At 41.1% G+C, this 21,139-nt stretch overlaps 4 protein-coding genes across 4 annotated transcripts; 3 read left to right on the top strand and 1 right to left on the bottom strand.

Moving 5' to 3' along the window:
- The first annotated feature begins 132 nt into the window (after positions 1 to 132).
- On the top strand, positions 133 to 5,311 carry fetub (fetuin B). The gene is made up of 7 exons (XM_088426303.1): positions 133 to 391; positions 673 to 786; positions 1,850 to 1,937; positions 2,037 to 2,203; positions 2,420 to 2,533; positions 2,644 to 2,730; positions 3,748 to 5,311. The coding sequence occupies exons 1-7, from the start codon at positions 176 to 178 to the stop codon at positions 4,480 to 4,482; spliced, it is 1,521 nt and encodes a 506-aa protein (XP_088282429.1). The 5' UTR covers positions 133 to 175; the 3' UTR covers positions 4,483 to 5,311.
- Positions 4,731 to 15,592, bottom strand: anapc4 (anaphase promoting complex subunit 4). The gene is made up of 27 exons (XM_088426302.1): positions 15,285 to 15,592; positions 14,964 to 15,079; positions 14,789 to 14,894; positions 14,577 to 14,709; positions 14,135 to 14,209; positions 14,048 to 14,074; positions 13,928 to 13,972; positions 13,662 to 13,746; positions 13,101 to 13,208; positions 12,055 to 12,225; positions 11,922 to 11,986; positions 11,797 to 11,839; positions 10,853 to 10,929; positions 10,632 to 10,784; positions 10,488 to 10,543; positions 10,205 to 10,251; positions 9,047 to 9,103; positions 8,914 to 8,970; positions 8,694 to 8,787; positions 8,532 to 8,629; positions 8,374 to 8,435; positions 8,241 to 8,279; positions 7,448 to 7,549; positions 7,256 to 7,333; positions 7,001 to 7,168; positions 6,394 to 6,517; positions 4,731 to 5,595 (listed from the first exon to the last, which is right to left on the bottom strand). Exons 2-27 carry the CDS (start codon positions 15,069 to 15,071, stop codon positions 5,410 to 5,412), a joined length of 2,364 nt encoding a protein of 787 aa, XP_088282428.1. The 5' UTR covers positions 15,072 to 15,079; positions 15,285 to 15,592; the 3' UTR covers positions 4,731 to 5,409.
- Positions 15,593 to 15,636: 44 nt separating this feature from the next.
- Positions 15,637 to 17,268, top strand: LOC148416653 (uncharacterized). The gene is made up of 2 exons (XM_088426306.1): positions 15,637 to 15,932; positions 16,093 to 17,268. Exons 1-2 carry the CDS (start codon positions 15,740 to 15,742, stop codon positions 17,148 to 17,150), a joined length of 1,251 nt encoding a protein of 416 aa, XP_088282432.1. The 5' UTR covers positions 15,637 to 15,739; the 3' UTR covers positions 17,151 to 17,268.
- Positions 17,269 to 17,449: 181 nt separating this feature from the next.
- On the top strand, positions 17,450 to 21,116 carry LOC148416652 (uncharacterized). The gene is made up of 2 exons (XM_088426305.1): positions 17,450 to 17,698; positions 18,656 to 21,116. Exons 1-2 carry the CDS (start codon positions 17,506 to 17,508, stop codon positions 19,957 to 19,959), a joined length of 1,497 nt encoding a protein of 498 aa, XP_088282431.1. The 5' UTR covers positions 17,450 to 17,505; the 3' UTR covers positions 19,960 to 21,116.
- The last annotated feature ends 23 nt before the right edge of the window (positions 21,117 to 21,139 follow it).

The following is a 21,139-nucleotide window of genomic DNA, read 5'->3' as shown; positions in this document are numbered from 1 at the left end:
GCTCACCAGGTCGACCCTGATAGGACAGTTTGTCAAGGGTCAATGGTTATATTTACTCAGTTTGTCAAGAATGAGCATGACACGTTGTTGGATGTCTTCCAGGGGTCCCAGAATATAAAAGTCCCCGTTCAACCAGTCCCCACATCTCTGCGACCAGACTCGGGAGTCCCGCACCATGAAGAACCGTTTCCTGTTGCCGCTGCTGTTAGCGTTGGGATGCGCGCACATCCGGGGCGCACCGGTGGACCAGGACGCCATGACGGTGGAGTCTTGCCAAGACGCTTTGGTGCAGGGCGCCGCTAGCGAAGCTCTGAGCAAGATCAACCAGGATCGGCAGGAGGGTTACATCCTGAGTCTTCATCGTTTATCCAACGCGCACTCCACGAAGCACGTAAGTGGAAAACCGGCTTTGATTCCGGCCCGCAGAACCGCAAGAAATGTTAATATCCCGAAGGATAGTCAATCCTATGAGGTGGATTATCAAAACACTCCATCCGCTCCTGTTTAGGTCTTTTTGTCAAATTGTAGAACCTTTTTGTGGCCCTCGAGTCAAAAAGTCGACCAACCCTGGTTGTACGTGTCTTGTCTGCGGGATTCAAATTTGAAGCCATGCGTTGATGCGGAAATTCCAAGGTTGATGTCACAATTTCTAATGTGTGATTCATGTCACAGGAAGGAACCGGAATTGTGTTCTATCTGACCTTGGATGTTGTGGAGACCAACTGCAGTGTGCTCAGCAGAAAGGACTACAAGGACTGCGAGGCTCGCCCAGCAGTAGAAACACCTGTCGGTACTCGATACGCACAGGCAAAATTCGATATCAGATCGATACCAGTATGAGTACTCAACTTTTAAATGGTCACCAATAATGATACCAGGCATCAATTTGTTTAGTAGTTTTGATACACATTCTTTTAATATTCTTTTTAAACCTGACTCCAAGTTGCCCAGATCAAAATGACCAAAAATGGTCAAAAAACTGCACGAGGGTCCACGTTAGCTTCCAATGACAACTATCAGAACGTTGCCGCAATAGCTGTGTTTTGTTTTTTGCTGTCTTTGGAAACACATTTTTTCTTGCGTCAAAGTCTGTCTAGTTTGCGTTATAATGTTGCTAACCCATATGCAGTATTTTGACCATTTTGGGCGTTATTTTCTTCCACATCATTCTCGCAGTATTTTAGCCGAGGAATGGCACACTTCTGTGAATGTGACAACTAAGTGGCCGCGCCATGTTGAACTTTGACGTATTGTCAGACTTTGGGTGAAATTTCAGCTCCCTGGTGTCTTTTTTTCAATGTTTTCCTTTTGAGTTGAAATGCGTTTGATGTAAAGATCAAAGGATTGGACAAAATGCCGAACAAAGGTCAAAAATCATAACAAAATATGCGCGGTTTTTATCTGCCGAGTACGATCATCTAAAAAAGACACGATCGGGCCTGATTTCCTGTCACATGATCAAGATATTCCAATTTGAAATCCTTTAATTCGGTGGTTCCCCCTGGTGATTCATCAAGGAACTTCAAGGGGTTTGTGCCATTCGGTTTTTAACTGGGTTTTCTCAGTATATGAGCACTTCGACTGAATAGATTTTTAATGTCGTGACTGGAACATTTTCTTTTCAAATTAGGAGCAAATTAACTGGAACATGAATTGACTTCATGCCGAATTGCATAATAGTGACATTTTCTAGTGTTCCAGAAGAAAATACACCAAAGAGACAAGACAACAAATGTAGAGTGGTTCCAAAGTTTAATAAATCAGACAAGGCTGGCAAGTCCAAAAAAATACGGTATCAAAAAATGATACGATAAAAATACGTTGTATTTCAAAGATTTCGTTCCTCCAGGTCTACGGACAGTGCAAAGCAGTTATCTACATGAACCGGGTGCACCGAGTGGTGCGTCTCTACAAGTACGACTGCGTTATCAGACCAGGTAAACGCTCGTCGCGTTTTCCAGATCTTTTCTTCCAAATCTTTCTGGAATCAAACTGAAAACAGCTGTGCCTTATTATGAATCTGTCTCTTGACCTAGTGCCCGCAGAAAGGGTGCACACCTTGTGCCCGGATTGCTCGTCTCATATGGAGATGGACGACGCTAATGTTCAGAAGACCGTCTCCGAATCCCTGAAGAAGTTCAACAACGAGAGCGGATTGGCCAATCAATTTGCTCTGCTGAATATCACCCGAGCGACATCGGGGGTATGACCAACACTCGCAAAGACTTTGTCGAATCCACATTTTTTAATCGTCTGATTTACACCATTGATCGTCGATTATAAAAAAACGTATTTTTGAGATGTATACCTGCGAATGGCAGTGAATGCAAAATTGATCTTTAACGCGTAAAGGCGTCGTTGGTAGTGAATGGATTCAGCAAATTCCTAATGTTGTTCTGCCTGTTCTTTTTTTGACCAGATGGGCGTAGGAATGTATTACCATGTGGAATACACCATCCAGGAGACCACCTGCACCAATAACAAAGAAACGGCAGTGGACAGCAAGTGTCCACTCATGGAGTGCGAATTTTCAGTGAGTCAAACTATTCAATAGAAAAAAAAACCAAATGATGCGGCGTGCAGAAAATTGAATGAATTATTAAAAGCGTTCTCATGTCTTTTTCGTTTTTGATTCCCTTTTAGCACAAAGGCTTTTGTAAGGCCGCCTACTTCAACATTCCCACCGGTGAGAATGAGCTCAAAGTAACATGTGAGATCTTTGAACCTGAGGTAAGGCCACAAAACGTTTTAGCTTTGCATATATGATTGAACTATAGACCTTATTTACCTATTAGCCAGTGTTTTATTTGCAAGCACTAGTGATACCGTATCAATAGTCTTAATATTGTCAAACTGCACCGCGTTTGCATGAATGTCTATATATATATATATATATATATATATATATATATATATATATATATAATGTGTGTGTATATGTATATATATGTGTATATGTATATATATGTATATGTGTGTGTGTATATATATATATGTATGTATGTATATATATATGTATGTATGTATATATATATATATATGTGTGTGTGTGTATATATATGTATACACCCAATTAGAGGTATATATTTATATCTAGGGTAACTATTTGGCACATGTAAAATACTTTTAATTAATTCAGTGTTTCTCAACTATATTTTGCCAGGCCCCCCCTAGAAAAGATAACTTTTCGCGCCCCCTCAGTCGATGCACTGAATATAAATAAGATTATTATTGATAAATTGTTTTAAGTATACCTTCACATGTATTCTTTTTAATATTAACAGAAAAACGCAATATAAATCAACTTTCAACAACTGTTAATTATGTCTATCGTGTTTATACGGGTTATAGCTTAGTCTAAAACGGAAAAAAAGAAGCAAGGGCTTGAAACTAGTGCCTGAAACTGAAAGAAAATGATGAAAATGATTACTTTGTTGCAATTACATTCCACATGACAAAAACACAGCCTTTTTCCTGGGATCATCCACCCCCCCCCCCCCCCCCCCCCCCCCCGCCCACTATTTGAGAAGCACTGACTTAATTCAAAATGGACAGTGTGCCTTGTAATCAGGTGCGTTTTGTCTCAATTTCTCCATCAGTTTGTATTTTTTCCCCGTACATTATAACCCGGTGCACCTTATAAGCCTGAAAAATACGGTAATGCATCAAAATGACGTTTCTTTTTACTGAAGTCATTTTTAAGGTCTCCATATGAACCGCTCAAATCGCCGCATTTTTTTTGTGCAGGCCGCCGAACGAGAGAAGAAATTTCACCTTTTGGGCGGGGAGACGGATCACAGCCACAACGACAGCCACCCGCACGGCAACGACCACGACTCTGCTCACGCCGCCGACTCGGCGCACACTCACGACCACGTCCACGACCACACCAAGAGCCACGCCCACCACGAGCACAAACACGGCGATGACGCCGATCACCACCACACGCACGACCACCAGGAGGGAAGCGCCCACAGGCACGCCCACGACCACTCCCACGACCACGGCCACGGTCACGACCACGTGCACGCCCACCACGCCAAGGCGCACGACCACGCCGGCGACTTTCCCAACCAGCACCACGGCTACAAGCACCAAGACGGGGCGCACACCCACGAGCACGACCACGAACTGGCTTTGGACCACGACCACAAACACGCCCACCTTCACGAGCACGAGCACCACCATCACCACCACTCGCACGAGCACGAAACCTCGGGTCACGACGACCCGGCGGGAACCGTCGTCGTCCTACCGGCCATGGACAAAACCAAGACCGCTCCCTCTTTCCCCGTCGTGTCCGCGGATCAAGAGGCGGTGGCGCCGGCTCCAGTCCCCGATCCCCAAATCCCCGGCGGGACGCAACCAAGCATCCGGGCGTTCCCCGCCGCAGTTTCCCCTCAGTGCGTACCGCAACTCAGACTCACGTCGCTGGTGGAGGAACTCTTTCAAGAAGACCCCTTGTTCAAGCCTGCGGCCTAAAACTGCACGAGACCACTAGAGGGTCCATCTTCTAACTTGTGGAACTCCAGTCCTCGAGAGCCGGTATCCTGCATGTTTTGGAGTCTTCTTTATCTGATCTGGATCTTGTTCAAGCTCCCTCAGAGCTTGATGATATTCTAAGAATCTGAATCAGGTGAGAAACCCTGAAAACATGCAGGATACCGACCCTCGAGGATTGGAATTTGACATTTATGTTCTAACTCATCAGAACTTCCTTTCTGTTTATCAAAACCTGTTCCATCAGAAATCATATTTCAAAAGTGTCCGATACGAACTCATTGAATCCCAAAGACATATTTTTACGTTTTTTTTTAAACTCTTATGTTAACTCTTTGTTCAAGACTTTGCACTTTTTGTTTTTGCTATAAATACCGCAGTCATGATTGCAAGAGGTCCGCACAAACCATAGGTGTCAAGGTCCAGTCCTAAAGGATCGGTATCCTACACGTTTGATGCTTCCCTCTTAACACACCTGATTCAAATCATTCGGATCATTTTCAAGCTATCTCAGATCTTGCTGATAAGCTAATCGTTTGAAACAGGTGTGTTGGGGAGGGAAACCCAGAACATATGCAAGATACCGGCCATTGAGGACCAGAATTTGAGTTGTCAGAACTTTGTTGATTTCAAAACATGCTCCATCAGAAATCATATTTCAAAAGTGTCCGATACTAACTCATTGAATCCCAAAGACATATTTTTACGTTTTTTTACCCTTGTGCAGTATTTTGTTCAGTCGGCATATTCCCTATGTACTGGGCATCCGCATGCATGAATAAAATCAAACTTGATATGGCATATACAAGTATTTGGCTTCTTTTTCTTTTTTTTTTCCAGATTCATGAAAGAATGCCGCAGCTTTCAACTTATTTGAAATATTCATTGATGATTTGTGTCCCACTTCATCTATAGTTCAGATGTTTCCTCGGACTCCAAGTTCTCCCCGGGTTTCGGCGCTTGGTCGCTCTGGTCTTCCTTGCCGGTCATGGCGGCGTCGAGGGCGTCCTGCTCGGCCGCGTCGTTCTGCGGCTCGTCGTCCTCGTCCTCCACGTCCATCTCAAAGACGCGGAGGTGTCTGAGATTTTCGCTCAGCTGCGAGGTGGACAGAGTCAGAGACATCCATTTGCTTCCGTTCGCGTGCAGTTATGCTCTACTTACTAAAAGTGAAACTATGAGTTCGTCATTCAATCTGATATTTATATACAGTTTTCATTTTCGGCTAAAGGATGGTCTAAAAATGGCTGGCACTAAATGGAAAAACGATTGAAGTACAAGACATAAGTTTTATTTTTTTTAAGAGTCTAGACATTCGGTCAAAGTGCTTACTTATTAGTATTTTTTTTTTTTTTTTAAATATATTCAAGCTAAAAACGGACTAAATTATTTACTGTAGTACAAAGACATATTTAATCAATCCCCGTTACATATTTATTTCCTTTTTTTTTAGACTAAAAGGAGGGTCTAAAAATTGCTGATACAACAAAGACATATTTTTACTTTACATATTTTTCATTTCATGTACTTGCTTTCTTTTTTCCAGCAATATTTTCAAGCTAGAGACAGATCTAAAATGGCTAGTACTGAATGAAATAAATAGTATCAGTTACTTCAGGTTATTGAATACTAAAGTAATCAATTACTTCCGGTATTGCAGTAAGTATTTAAGAAATCAATTAGGTGAAAAAGTAATTGATTAGTTTAGGTGATAAAGAAACCGATTGATGCAGTATTTAAACTCTTGGAAGGAAAATAAAAGAAAAAAAAAACCTGATTGAATATAAAGACTTTTAAAAATGTAAAAAAAAAAAAAAAAAGTCTTTCGGATTGTAATTGCTAATAAAATACGCCTAGAGAGAAGCGCTAATAGCTGCTAATGAATGTGCTGCTTACCACGCAGGCTACTTCTCGGATACCGTTGACGGCCACAAACTGGGCTTTCATGCCCTCCAGTTCCCGCCACTGATTTCCCAGCAACAAGCCTTGGCAGGCGATGCTGCCGCTTTGCTGGTCCAACCTGAAGGTACCAGTGAGAAATATTGCAAATTGTTATAGTGGAATATGAATTAAGCAGCAAAATCTATTTTAAATAATGAGGATGAATGAGGAGCGAGAGAATAATTGACAAGTGTGCCTCACGGTGGACATTCATGGAAACGCGGTGCAGTGGGACAATATTAAGACTATTGATATGGTATCACTAGTGCTTGCAAATAATTCAACTAGTCACTTGTAAAATATTTCATATATATATATATATATATATATATATATATATATATATATACACGTTTTTGTACTACACATGGTACACCGTTCTTTAAGTATCAAATATTCACTGTGATGTAATTTTGAGTTGACAGGAAGTGGCAAAATGGCTGCCCAAAAAAGCGGGATAAAAATATGTGAAGTCAAAGATAAAATTGGAAGAATGATAAAGACTCAAGTTGGAAATAATGGATTCATTTCACTCAATCAGTACAGTAGAGGAGCAACACACCTCATGCTGTTGATCCAGTTGAATTCGGTTTCACAGTTCAAGATCGAAGAGATGGGAACCTGCGCCAGGACGCTGCGGCCATTGTCGTCTTCGGCTCCCTGAAGGACCAGAGTCAGCATCTCGTTGCTATAGAAACGAGCATCCAGGCAGCTGTAGGCGTCGTGCGGCCTGAAAAAGACCACCAAGAGTATAAACGGAAGAAACAGCGCCCTTCCCTGGTAGGAAGGGGGTACTGCATCTACCTCACCCACTCACCGAGACTCTGAGCTCTCGCTGTCTGCGACGTCAAGATGGTGGCTCAGGTCGAGACACGCGACACTGTTGGGGATGTCTCTGCAGAAAAAGAAAAAAAACACTAATGTACCTTAGCTACTTTTTTTTACATGCTCCAGAGATTCAATCAAAAGATTCAAAGCACCACTGTATTCAGGAAAATCAAAAGGTCACCTGTTTGGGTCGCTTCCTTTGCGTAGCAAGTAGAGTTTGTGCGGCGAGACGTGTGGCATGCAGAACACCACGTAGTGCATTTTGGCCTTCTTGTCATCCCACCTGTGGAACACAAACGAACACGCACGCAGTTGAAAAGTTAAAATCTGCTATTTTCCACTTTGATTTAAATTTACTAAACGTAAAAATGTGTATGCAAAGTCACAAGTCGGCCCGCAAAAGCTTGATTTATTTATAAAACACCTGAAGCATTTTATCAGTCGGTAGCAGTGACAAAATGGCCGCCCGAGATAAAAACACGCACCAATCGAAATTTACAGTATGTTTCTATCTCAAATCATTTTTAAGCTATAACCTTTTCAAATAGCGATATCAAAATGAATAAACATATTGAACAAAATGTTTTCATTCTAATGTACGACTTAAGTTGTTTATGGCAGTTAATGTAGTTAAGAATCGGCAGGCACCCAACTTATGAGCATTTTCCATGCAAAAAATTGACAATTTAGAAAAATTATGACGATGCAATTGCCGACATTAAAATATAAGCAATGATTTGTATGATCAAATGTTATCATAGTTTTTTTTTTTTTTTTTTTTTTAATTGCCATGGGGCCACAGATGAAAACTAGCCTTTTGGCTAATTCTGGCTTTTTTAATGTCTTTTATGAAATGACACTATCCAATTTTAAATCACAGCATTATAATTATTATTTAAATCATTTCTTTTGACCCATTTCAATTAAAATGTATCCTGAGTGTGTATTTTGATCACTTATGTCCTTTTACTTACAAGGAAGGAAGCTGAAAAAGTCGCTGGGTGTTTTCAGAGCTGGTTGGGGGGGGGTCAAAAATAGATAAAGACAAATATTTGGAGATGAAAACATGAATGATATTTCGAATGAATCGCAGGCGAAAGATCCTACCGCTGTGGCGCTGAATACAAGGGAAGAAAAGCAGCTTGCTTCACAGACTTTCCGATAACTTCCTGCGCACACCCAAAAAAAATAAATAAATAATTGAAAAATCCCGCTAGACCATGGTCAACTTTCATAGGCGAGCGACGATCGGTCTTTCGTCTCACCGCCGGTTTCTGCAGACACTGCTCGATCACATTCTCCATCATCCTCTTGACGAAATGCAAAGACTTTTGGGGAAAGGAAGGAAACAGCAGAGGGCTCTCTGAAAACAAAAAGACGACAAAAGCATGAGCTTTTTGCAACTTACACAATATGCTGTCAATCACCTTTCAGGTGCGTGCTGTCCTGTAAAAACTTGAGCCACTGGTTGCCTTTTGTACAAGGAGGAGACACAAGATCCTCATCCTCATCCTTCAGGTACTGCAAATTGTCAACAACCAAAATTGTTAAAAAAAAAAAAAATATATATATATATATATATATATATATATATATATAGCTAGCTAGCTAGCTATATAGCTAGCTAGCTAGCTACAAACCACTTACCTGGCCGACCCTCTCTACATTGAAGTACTTGCCTTTGCGATCAAAGAGCTGTTCGTTCTGTGACGAGAACGCGGCGCTCAAAAGTTGAAGATACCCGGTGACATTTCCATTTGTTTGTTTGTGACAGGCTCACCTCGCTGAAATGCTCGGAGAGGAAATCGGCGACAAAGGCGATGTCCTTCTGCGTCATCTGTGGCGGCAAATGAAATGTCGCGTGGATGTTCTCTCGCAACTTTGAACTCACAAAACATTTGGTCGAGTTTTGATGTTGTATAATAGACATAGGGTGTTGATGACTACCAAGAATACTCAGAAGAAGAAGAGGAAGAAAAGGAACAGAAGGAAGAGGAAATGGAAGAAGAGGAAGAAAAAGAAGAGAAATGAGAGGAAGAAGAAGAACTGGCTGAGAAGGAAGAGCATGAAGAGAAATAAGAGGAAGCTGAACAGGAAGTAGAAGAAGAGGTAGAGGAAGAAGAAGTGGAAGAGGAAGAAGAGGAAGAAAAAGAAGAGAAAGGAGAGGAAGAAGAAGAACTGACAGAGAAAGAAAAGCAAGAAGAGAAATAAGAGGAAGCGGAACAGGCAGTAGAAGAAGAGGTAGAGGAAGAAGAAGTGAAAGAGGAAGAAAAAGAACAGAAAGAAGGATAGGAAGAAGTGGAAGAGGAAGAAGAGGAAGAAGAAAAAGAAGAAAGAACTGGAAGAGGAAGAAGAACTGGAAAATAAAAAAGAGGAAGTAAAAGAAGAGTAAGAAGAAGAAGAACTGGAATAGGAATAAGAGGAAGTGTAAGAAAAGGAAGAAAAAGGAAGAAAAGGAAAAAAGAACTATCAGGTGAAGAAGAAATGGAAAATGAAGAAGAGGAAGTGGAAGAAAAGGAAGAAAGAGGAAGAAGAGGAAAAAGAACTGTCAGGTGAAGAAGAACTGAAAAAGGAAGAAGAGGAAAAAGAGAAAGAAGAACTGGAAAAGAAATAAGAGGAAGTGGAAGAAGAGGAGTTAGTGCAGGAAGAGCAAAAACGAAAAGAGGAAGAAAAAGTGGAAAAGGAATAAGAGGAAGTTGAAAAAAGAAGAGCAGGAAAAGCAAAAATTGGAAGGGAAAGAAGAACTGAAAAAAGAAGAAAAAGCAAAAGAAGAAGAAGAGCAGGAAGAGCAAGAACTGCAAGAAGATATTGAAGAGGAATGATGACGTGAAAGATGAGGAAAAAGCAGGAAGAGCAAAAACTGAACGGAAGAAGAAAAAAAAAGGGAAAATGAAGAAGATGGAGGAAGAGGAGGATGAAGAATTAGAGGGCATCTCACCTTGTTGAGTTCCGGAGAGACGTGTTCATCGCACATTCTAAGCATTGCTGCCCAAAGAAAGAATGACTTCAGTGTTGGAACTCCAAATATTACCATGTGACAGCCATTCGTTAGCCCGTCTATGGCATTTCCAATGGTGAGTTAGCATTTAGCTATCAGACTTAAACAAACACACTCGAACGCCAACGCTTTGCTCATACGTCAAAGCGGGAAAGAAAAGAAATCAGTCAGCTCGTATCTCGAAAGGCGCCGCCATACTTTACATATTTAAATGCATCCGTACCGACATAAAGCCAACGGAAAAAGGCTTTAAAGTTCTTCATGCTCTTGTCGATCACCCTGCATGCAAAAAAAAAAACAAAAATGGTGCATCATACACGTGTAGACTTTCAAAGAAGCTTCCTAGCAAAACAGCAAGTCAACTTACTGCAGGAGTTCGCTGGTCTTTAAAGAAAAAGAGCCCACGGCGGTGATGGCGCCTTCTATGGCGGCCGAATCCAAGCCGAGCGGCTGGAACTTCTTCTTCCACAGGGACATGCCTTTCACCTCGCTCAGGTGGTAGAGGAGCGCCTCCGAGCCGCTGCCGTAACAAGTTCGGTTCGGTTGGCTGGATGGGAAAGGGCGTGCAAGAGACGCGCGCGCTCCTACCTCTGCAGGTGGCTGATCACCAACTTCTGGATGCTGGAGTAAGAAGACTCGATGGTCTGGCCCAGTTTCTTCAAGCCCTGCCATGGAAAATTTGCATGTCGAGCGGATGAAGCACAAAGTTTTTCATCAATTTTATTGAGTGAGGAACCGGTGATTTTTTTCTTCTACCTGTAGGGTTCCTACTGCAGGTAATATAATTAATGACAAAATAAACCTGAGAGATTAGCAATCAATTGAGTTTATGATGGTGTCGTTTTTGTGGCTTCTTACTGTGGATAAAATAATTACTGAAAAGGAATTAAATTTGGTCGAAATTTCAAAATTCAGGGGGAAAAAATTGCGCTGATTTTTCTTTATTAGCTCTTTCTTTCAGGAGTTTTTTTTTTGGCCTATTTGTTAACCCCAAAACTAAAATCATCTGAAAAAACATGACAAAAAAATTTGATATATTGGCATTGTAGATTAATATGATCACTTTTGATACAAATTTTGTGTGGATAAAATAATTACTGACCAAAAATATAAGTACAGTATTGTCAAAAAAAATCACAAACGAAAATCCAAAAAAACTTGGACAAAAAACACGAGTCCAAAAAAAAAATTAAAATAACAATCAAACCTGTACAATTCTGAGTCATAAATATTTTAAAATATAAATCACATTGTACAAATCCGAGTCAGACAAAAATATATTTTGATTAAAATCAAACCGTACCCCCACTCAAAAAAAAAAAAAAATAAAAATAAAAAATAAAAAACCACAAGCAATCAAGCCAAAAAATTTGGTGAAAATTTGGACAAAAATTAAATAAAAATGTTTGTGATTATGGCACGTATCACGGAAAAACCTCTGCCGAAAATGCACAACGCATCTCCTGATTCGGGCGAAGTTTCAAACATAATACCCCCCCCCCCCCAAAAAAAGGGGGACTTTTCGCACTCACCTTGACAGTGAGCTGGTTCATGAGAAGAGCCTGCAGTTCAGGACTGGAGAGTAAAAGCAGGAAAGTTAGCATTCCGCCGACACAACACTTAAGTGGACAACAAGAAGACACTACAGTGTCCTCACCTTGACTGTCCCCACAGAAGAAGTTCCAGGAACTCGTCTTGTACCTGCGTGCTTGTGTTCTTTTCCTTAAATTAAAACAAAATAAATAATGAGGTGGGTTCTTCAGGCGGCAAAGCGGCCAGGCTGAGCCCACCTGCACAAACTTGGTGAGTCGGAGGTCCATCTGCATGAGGATCTCCTCCCAGGCCTCGCACATGCACGTGAGCGACAGGTGCAGGTACTGCAGCAGCGTGGAGATGTGGGTGAACTTGCGCGCCATCCGCGTCAGCTCGGGAAGGCAGTCCGACAGAAGGCTGGTGTCCAGCTGGCAAAAGTCAACATTTTTCAACGTTTGGAGCAGAGGGGACCTCAAATCACAGATTAGGCAATTTTAAATAGTTTCTATTGAGTGTTTTTGTTTGTTTTAAATCACTAGGTGATCGGAATGAGCCGCAAATAACAAAACCCTACCCACAGCGTAACATTTCTGCCCCCTGCAGGCAAGTATGGATACGCGCATGTTGTCTGGACAAAATGTTTTCCCAGCTTATGTAAAATGGCTTACAAAACGCATGTGGATGTCATTTCTATTGATAAACCGTACACTTTAATCACTAACTTTTACATGTGTATAAATATATAAATTAGAGCTGTTAGTTCATTTAAAATGTTAATCATAAATAGCATGAGTTACTTAGTTGACTTCCGATTGATGGCAAATTAGTTACTCTTATGGACTCTCCATCAGTAAAAAAATATTCACATTTTTTCTTGACTCGTTTACTGATGGAGAATGCTATGGAATATTGGATTCTAAAAAATATTTGATAGTGATAGCCCTACCACTCTATGTGCTTGGTATTAGTATTAGTGTTAAAAAAAAATTGAACACATATTTTGACTGTCCAGAAGAGTAAATAATTTTTGTTTCTTGTTAGATGTGACAGAATCAGGACATTTAAAAAAAAAAAAACATTGTTTGATTATATTTTTCTTATTCTATTTTATTTATTGTTTCTGTTGTTTTTATTTTCAAATTAAGAGCAAATTAAATAGAGCATGAAGTAACAGCTCATTTTCTGCATTGTAAATTACAACTGGTCCACGGTCCTCACAAATACATGTCTCTTCCTTCTAAGCCAAACTGAGAACCACCTAGAGTCATTTAAAAAAAGTTGTTTTTTTTCCTGAAACCCTCACCTGAACAAAGCAAATCTCTGCATCGTCCTCAGCAGACTTAACCTCAGTGATGACGGCCAGAGACTTGAGGTCACTGGCCAGACTTAGGGTGCGACAGCTTCCGGAAATCTGCGCAATGAAGTCAAAAATAAGTTAAGGACATATTTTCTTGTCATAAAATCTCTTAATGAGAAATATGCCCACTTCTAAATAATCTACAGATTTTAATCATAATGCCACATTGCCCTCTACTATAGACTGCATTAAACTGGTAATATAAATGTATGAGCCACTGAGAGCCAGCCTTTTCATTTGTGTCCACTGTAGTGGACATTAGCTTTTGGTCAATATCTTTTGACTCATTGGAGTTATCCCACTAAAACCTAGTGTCCTCAGTAGAGTACATCCAGGCATTTCCAATAATATTTCATGTCTTGCTGAGACAAAATGGACATAACAGTGGACAAAAAAGAACAAGCTCAGAAGGTTTTTTTCTGTTCTTTTCCAGTTGTCTCGATTTAAGCGTTACAGATCTTCGAGATGTTTTTTTAAGGTTATTCAAGCACATTCCAATGGTCTTACTTCGGCTAACGTCGCAATCTTGTACATCCCGTAAGCGTAAAGCTCCACATGGCCCGTGTCTCCTCCGAGGACGAGTATGTTTAGCCTGCATAGGGATGAACACACGCTTTAACATCAGGGTAAAAAAAAAAAAAAAAAACAAACACCACTGTTAAACTCGGGAACGTAAACAAGTTATCTCTGTATAGTTCTATTAGCTAGCCAGTTAGCTAGCTAGCTATGAAGCTAGATATAAAGATGTATACAAAGATATATATATAAGTTACCTGACTTCTCCAAGGAGGTTCATGATCTCATCAGACTTCTCCTCACTGCACAAAAACAAATTATGACTACATATGAATATTTAAGCTGTACTTTAACATATATGTTCAAAATGGGTTTACCTGAAGAGCTTTGATGTTGTACTGTAGCTGAAATACAAAAGATATGTTAGCTAACCCCGGGAAATGTTAGTAATCTATTTGTCTTACCTCTTAGGGAGAGACGCTAATTTGGGCAGAAACAGCTTGGATTCATCCTCTGATTGAGAAAAGGATCCCAGGGCACTGGAACACATTGACAAGAACAAAAAACATTATTTGTTTCATATTCTTTAGCATCTAGCATCAAAACGTTTGGCAAGGAAGGGAAATATTTTGGGCATGTGATACACAGTATTTTGAGCATTTAACAAACATGTTTTGGGCAAGAAAGGGAAATTTGGGGCAAGACGACTGTCGAATGCTCAAAATAAAAAAAAAAGGCCACTCCTTCAACTAAATAAAACCCAATGAACTTTTTTTGCTTAATTCATATTCTACAAACATAATATTAGATAGAACGACATGTTTAGACTAGTGGGGCTGCATTTAACATGTTTAAGAAAATTTGGGGGCTGGCCATTTGGAGAGCTTTATTTTGAAAAACGCCAACCTGCTTTCCTCCGTCACCTCCATCCAGTGCATGCAGCTAACAGGGTTCTGCATATTGAACACGTGCAGGATCTCCGCTTTCTCCACGCCGCACAACACCACCTGCTTCGTGTCTCCGAGGCTGAAGGCCAGAACTGAGAAGAAAAGCAGGAATTCATCAGAAGAGCTCTCACAATAAGTGAAACGAGAGAGAAGAAACAAGCTTTTGCTCACTTTTGCCATCAGGTCTCCAGGCCAGCGCGGTGATCTCCTTCCCGATGTTCTCGCTGGGCGCCAAGCTCCAAACTCGCTGGAAACTGGCCAAGCGATGCAGCAACAACTACAAAATCAAATAATTATCAATTAGAGAGGCGCCGTAAAAATATAACAGGATGCAATTGGGAAGTACCTCTCCAGTTGTGCTGGCCAGAGCGATGAGATCTCTTTTGGGGGACCATGCCATAAACAGCACGGGGTTGGGAAGCTGCTTCTCTCCAACTTGCCGGAAGGCAGGCATCGTTTGTGCTACATGATGCAATTTGCAAAACAAAACACGAAACACATTACATGATTTGTTCTCTTCGTTATACGGTATAAAAACTAACTGTCATAACTAACATGTTGCAGTACAATGCAATTACATGATTGATGTACTTCAAGTAATTAACAAGGTGCTTTTAATTTAGCTCTTTGGGTAAACTCAGTTATTATGCTGGTAGTTCTATCTTACCTTTACTTTCCCCCAACGTTACCTCCACATTGAATTCGATTCACGGCCTTAAAAACGAAAATAAACGTTGCTTTTATTTCCTATCATGATGGCAACTTTTACGAACGCGGGGACAGCGCCATGTTTATTTCCCTTCGACCAATCATGATGAAGCAACGGGGAGTGGAAAGATACAAATTTAGTCGTAGCTAAAAAGACAATTAAGCATTGTACCGAATGCCCGCAACGAATCCTAGCACTATTTAAAGAGAGAATCAAATATTGTCTAATATTAACGCAGCAATAATTAAATATACCATATAATTTCCTCTGATATCGGCATTTCGTTCGACTGCAATTAAATAGTGTCGCTGCTGCGTGATGTCATAAATGTGCGACCCACCGATGCTACTCCGCTCTAATCGAGAAACAAAAGAGCTAGTTTGTAGTTAGCGGCCCGTTGCTAGGACGTTAAAATGTGCAAAGTCCGGATGTTGAAAATGTTGGTGATGCAACGGCTAAACGTTGCAGTTGAAGAGATATTTCAGGTATTAGAAAGAACGATTGCGGAGTACGAAGAGGAACTTTGTCGAAGCAAAGAGGAGAACGAGCGACAACGCGAACTACTGAACGCTGTTTACCAATCTCAGGTTGAGCTACCTGAAGCAGGTTTGATCAGAATTCACATTTTTACGTTCAAATGAAAACAGCCGAGAGCCACTGGCCGTTAACACTTGATTTTTCTTATTCATTTAACAACGATTGTTCCACAAATTAGAGCAAACGACTTTTAGTCAGATTCTCTCACTATTTGTGCCTGTGCTCGTAGACTTCCAGCAGGTGTTGATGCAAAGTCCAGACGAGGTTCCCTTAGACCAAGAGCAGCAGGAATGGAGAACCGATGTGAGCGTTAAAGAAGAAGAGGAGGAGACCTGCAGCAAAGATAGAGATGCCGACCTCACCGTGGTCACTTTAACTGACGTTCCTCTGAAGAATGATGAAGATGCCGAAGCTCAGTCCTTCGAGCTTCATCACACCGGCAGCAACTCAAGTGAAGCATCACAAACAGATATCTTTGGTCTACAATCAGCTTTGGGTGACATGATATCACACTCCTCCGATGCTAATTATGACGGCGACGCCAAAAAGACGAATAAGAGCTCTGACAGGGACGTCAGTTCATACATCTGCTCAGATTGCGGCAAAACCTTTGTCCATAAGTTCACTTTGAACAGACACATGAAGATACACACAGGAGAAAAACCTTTCATCTGCACGATTTGTACTCGGAGCTTCTCCAGGAAGTCTGAGATGACCGCTCACATGTTGTTGCACACAGGGGAGAGACCCTTCAAGTGCACCTTGTGCGACAAAACATTCTCGGCGAAGAAATACTTGAGGGCGCACATGAGGACACACACCAGAGAGAAACCCTTCTCCTGTTCTGTGTGTGCCAAGAGTTTCTCGACAAACGCGCATTTGAAGATGCACACCAGGACGCACACCGGGGAGAAACCGTTCAGCTGTAAAATTTGCGACAGGAACTTCATGAGAAAGTCGGAGGTGATGACGCACATGGCGACGCACACGAGCGAGAAGCCTTTCGACTGTTCCATCTGCGCCAAAAGTTTTTCGACCAGGAAATACCTGATGGTGCACATGAAAAGACACACAGCGAGGAAAACTTTTACCTGCACCGTGTGCGCTAAAAACTTCTCCAGTAAAGCTTATGTCATGATGCACATGAAGACACACACTGGAGAGGGACTGTTCAGTTGCAACACGTGTGATAAAACCTTCACTTTCAAGAAGCAGGTCAACAATCACGTGTGTGCTGGGGACAAAAATAGCAGTAACGACGACGATGGAGGTCAAGTGAATATCTGACACTTTGTTGATCACACAGTGCTCATAGTAAATGTATGTCATAATCACATTAGTAGGTGTTTTTTTTTCAATTCTTGTATTTTAAAACAACAAATCATGCGAAACAAATAAAAATAGATATTGAACAAAAAACTGTTTTCCAAGTCGATCATTTTTTCATTCTGCTAAACTGTTTTCGGCTCAAAAAAAAGAGACTTAACTTGAAATCCGAGGACACCTTTAGTAGAAGGTTTTACCAGATGACGGCAGCATTGCAACACGGTGTACACTGGCTCACTACCACCGAAGAAGAAAACCCGGAAGTGCAGCAACACGTCGCTGAGCGGTGAGCTAGGGTGACTGGAGACAAGCAAAAATGTGCAAAGTGCGAATTTTGCGAGCGTTGGTGACACAGCGACTAAACGTGGCCGTGGAAGAAATATTCGAACTGTTTGAGAGGACAATAGGGGAGTACGAGGAGGAACTTTGTCGATCGAAAGAGGAGAACGAGCGTCAACGTGAACTCTTGGATGCGGTTTTCACGCCTCAGTCTTCGCGAGACAAAGCAGGTTTGTTTACTTTTTTCCTGCTCGCTATCTTTCTTTTCGATCACTGACTTTCACTAATTCAGCTCGTTCATCTAATTTAGACTTATCTCCAAATTTTGTTACAATCTAATGAAAATCTATAATTTACGCTAATTTTCTGACAATTGTTTCCACACTCATTTCTGACTGAAAAAAATATAATGCGCCCAATAAGCTTTGACGTCATCAACCTGTTCATCAACATTACATTTGTGACTTGTCTGCCAACTCAGTGTTACAGCAAGTATGAAAATGATTAACGTTCATTCTAATTCATTTCAATTTAAACAATGGAACGACTTTATATTTTTTTGTCTTTTCAGAGCGCATATACGCTTGTGAGTGCGTCAAAACATCAACCTCGAAATTATACCTGCGACAGCATTTTGAATAGTGTAATTGCCATAAAGGATAGAGTACTAGCAATACTTTTACGGCAAATGTTTAGGAACGCTCGTGTTTACATAATTTACTAAAATCCTGAATTGCAAATGAATTCTTAAGTTATTGACGTTATGAGGAAGACTTGATATTATTTTAGTGAACAAAAATAATGTAAGACAAGACAGAATTATATTTTAGCATTTACATTCTTCAATTTACATGTCGCATTCACGCAATCGCAGTCAGCTTTTTGATGTGGGTGATTTTATGACTTGAAATGACTTTCAGTTAACAACTATGCATTATCAATAGTTAATATCTTGAACTTAAGGTCTTGATTTGAATGCAAAGGTGTTGCAAAATCTTTGACCATAGATACAGGAAATTAAAAATGTTCTTCCTTTAATATCTTCATTTATGGATGCCACATCCTGCAAAATTTGTACCTAAACACCGGGTATCAGTTAATGGGCAGATAAGAAAATGGTGAAGGATGCAAAAGTCACAAAAATGCATTGGTTTAGTGCTGTAACTCACAATATTTCTGTTCTGCAGACACTCAGCACTCAGTCGAGCTTCCACATGAGCAACAGCAGGAATGGAGCTCCCAAATGGAGCAGGGGGACCCAGCAGCACTCCCCCACATTAAAGAGGAAAAGGATGACACGTGGAGCAATAAGGACGTGGATCAGTTTCCAGACCAAAAGGAGGCAGATGTCACCACCTTATCGCTAACCGATCCCCACGTGAAATCTGAAGACGAGAGAAACAGAGCTCACACCTACCGGCGTCGCCGCAGTCAAATCAAGAGCAGAGACGCCACCCGCGCTCCGCCGTCCGACATGGACGAGCGCGACGTCACGTCGTCCGAGACGGATCGCAGCGACGACGCCAAGGAACGCTCCAAACGTTCTCGCAAAGGCGGCGCCCCGCATCAAGTCCACGGGCGACTCTTCAACTGCTCCGAATGCGGCAAGGCCTTCAGCCGCAAGGGCACTTTGAACCGACACATGAGGACGCACACCGGAGAGAAACCTTTCGCTTGCTCGTTTTGCTCCAAAATATTCTCTTTAAAGCATCACATGGACCGACACATGCGAATACACACCGGCGAGAAACCATTTTCCTGTTTATTTTGCCCTAAAGTATTCCGAGACCGGTCCAAAATGATGACGCACATGCGAACTCACGCTCACGAGCTGCCGATTTCACACCGCACAACAGAAGCTGACGGAGAACACTCCAAAGCCCCTCGCTCACATCCAGACAACCCGGCTCCGCTATCAGACCCGGACGACGCCACGTCACGCTCTTCCGGGAGCGAGCGCGGCGCCGAAGAAACCGACAAGACCTCCAAGACGTTCATGTGTTCCGAATGCGGGAAAATGTTCGGCCGCATGGGAAGTTTGAACCGACACATGACGACGCACACCGGAGAGAAACCGTTTGCTTGTTCAATATGCGGCAAAAGCTTCTCTTTCAAGGAACACATGAAAAGACACATGATGATCCACAAGGGGGACGCTCCCTTTTCCTGCACCGTCTGCGCTAAAAGCTTCTGCGATAAACGCGAAACGCTGCTGCACATGAGAACGCATACGGGCGAGAAACCTTACACGTGTTCGATTTGTCGCAAGTATTTCTCCCAGAAGGACCATTTGGCGTTACACATGAGAACGCACACGGGGGGGAGTTTCACCTGCTCTGTTTGCCACAAGAGATTCTCCAGCAAAAAGTACGTGATGATACACATGAGGACGCACACCGGGGAGAAGCCCTTTTCTTGCAACGCCTGCGATAAACGCTTCACGTATAAGTACCAGGTGACCAGACACAAGTGCGCCGGCGCCAAGGATTAATCGTATTTTACGATTTAACGATTGAATTCAGATAAAAAAAAGACTTGCCATGGATGTAAACTAAATAAGCAGATTTGAAGTTCATATTTATTGTAAAATTCCATGACACTCACTCTTGTATTTACGCCCCCCTAAAACCACCCTTGCTTCAGTCCCAAAGACGTATTTATATGTCATTAAAGAGTCCAGACATTCAATTCCAGGTGATAATTTAAGGAGGGTCTAAAATAAATTGGGGGTAACTCATTTAATGCAGCCATTTTCTGCATGTGTGCCTGCATAAATAAATAAATTTGCATCGTACGTAGGATTGAATGTCTACAACTCCTGAAAGATATGTAAAAAGACGTCTTTGGGATTGAAAGATTAAAAAAGCTTTTTTTTCTGTGCTCATCCACAACACTAGCATTACAGTACAATTTGCTTTATTATCAGAGTTAATAATTGATTGAAGATTCAATACATACCTATAAAGTACGAAACGTTTTCAATCTACTTGAAAAACTGCTATGATTTTTAACCATTCCTATAATAAAGGTCTTTTAAGGTACTTTTTAAATCACTTTTTTTTTATTTAAAGCTCTTCACTTAACATTTTTTATTGATTATTTGATTGGTTGATTATTTATTTGCATAATTTCAAAAACTTCAGCTTTCAAATGTAAATTTACTGACGGTATGTGAAACATATTGAGTTACAATGTGTAAACGATTGCTCTATAAATCAGATTTTTTACATACGTGACAAAAAAAATGAACGTGAAAAGGAATAATTTCTTATACATCCCTTTTTTGTCCAAATTCTTACATTTAAGTACTTGCCAATACTGAGTATAAATACATAACACTGCTGCGTCTTGCAATTGTGATAAAAAAAAATGGTTTTGAACAAATATACATTTTTTTTCAAACATGGGATGAGTTGCACTCATCCGTTTTTGGAGTAGCAAATTTGTCATTACTGTTATTTTTAACGTCCAACTGCATGTTTATCAAACAGTCTTGACACTTATTTCACTTAAATGGTTTCCATCTGAATATCAACGAAAAACATGACTAAGGAGTCCAATGTAAGATTTGATGAGTATGAATAATTCGAAATATGGATGCTATGTTACCCCTGTGTGATCATTACATAATAAAGTGGGGGAAAAGGACTACAAGACTGCTTCTTGAAACT

This window comes from Hippichthys cyanospilos, chromosome 10, assembly GCF_059441005.1.
Source record: "Hippichthys cyanospilos isolate Australia breed blue-spotted pipefish chromosome 10, RoL_Hcya_1.0, whole genome shotgun sequence".
Lineage (NCBI taxonomy): Eukaryota > Metazoa > Chordata > Actinopteri > Syngnathiformes > Syngnathidae > Hippichthys > Hippichthys cyanospilos.
The sequence above is the reverse complement of the archived record's forward strand: the minus strand, read 5'-3'. Positions and strand labels throughout refer to the sequence as shown.

Coding starts and splice junctions, on each gene's coding strand:
- LOC148416653 (XM_088426306.1), top strand. CDS start 15,740: ATGTGCAAAGTCCGGATGTTGAAAATGTTGGTGATGCAACGGCTAAAC. Junction 15,933..16,092: donor GGTTGAGCTACCTGAAGCAG/GTTTGATCAGAA, acceptor CTGTGCTCGTAG/ACTTCCAGCAGGTGTTGATG.
- fetub (XM_088426303.1), top strand. CDS start 176: ATGAAGAACCGTTTCCTGTTGCCGCTGCTGTTAGCGTTGGGATGCGCG. Junction 392..672: donor ACGCGCACTCCACGAAGCAC/GTAAGTGGAAAA, acceptor TTCATGTCACAG/GAAGGAACCGGAATTGTGTT. Junction 2,731..3,747: donor GTGAGATCTTTGAACCTGAG/GTAAGGCCACAA, acceptor TTTTTTGTGCAG/GCCGCCGAACGAGAGAAGAA.
- LOC148416652 (XM_088426305.1), top strand. CDS start 17,506: ATGTGCAAAGTGCGAATTTTGCGAGCGTTGGTGACACAGCGACTAAAC. Junction 17,699..18,655: donor GTCTTCGCGAGACAAAGCAG/GTTTGTTTACTT, acceptor TCTGTTCTGCAG/ACACTCAGCACTCAGTCGAG.
- anapc4 (XM_088426302.1), bottom strand. CDS start 15,071: ATGCCTGCCTTCCGGCAAGTTGGAGAGAAGCAGCTTCCCAACCCCGTG. Junction 10,930..11,796: donor TGAACCAGCTCACTGTCAAG/GTGAGTGCGAAA, acceptor TTTCCATGGCAG/GGCTTGAAGAAACTGGGCCA. Junction 8,971..9,046: donor TCTCCGAGCATTTCAGCGAG/GTGAGCCTGTCA, acceptor TTCTCGTCACAG/AACGAACAGCTCTTTGATCG.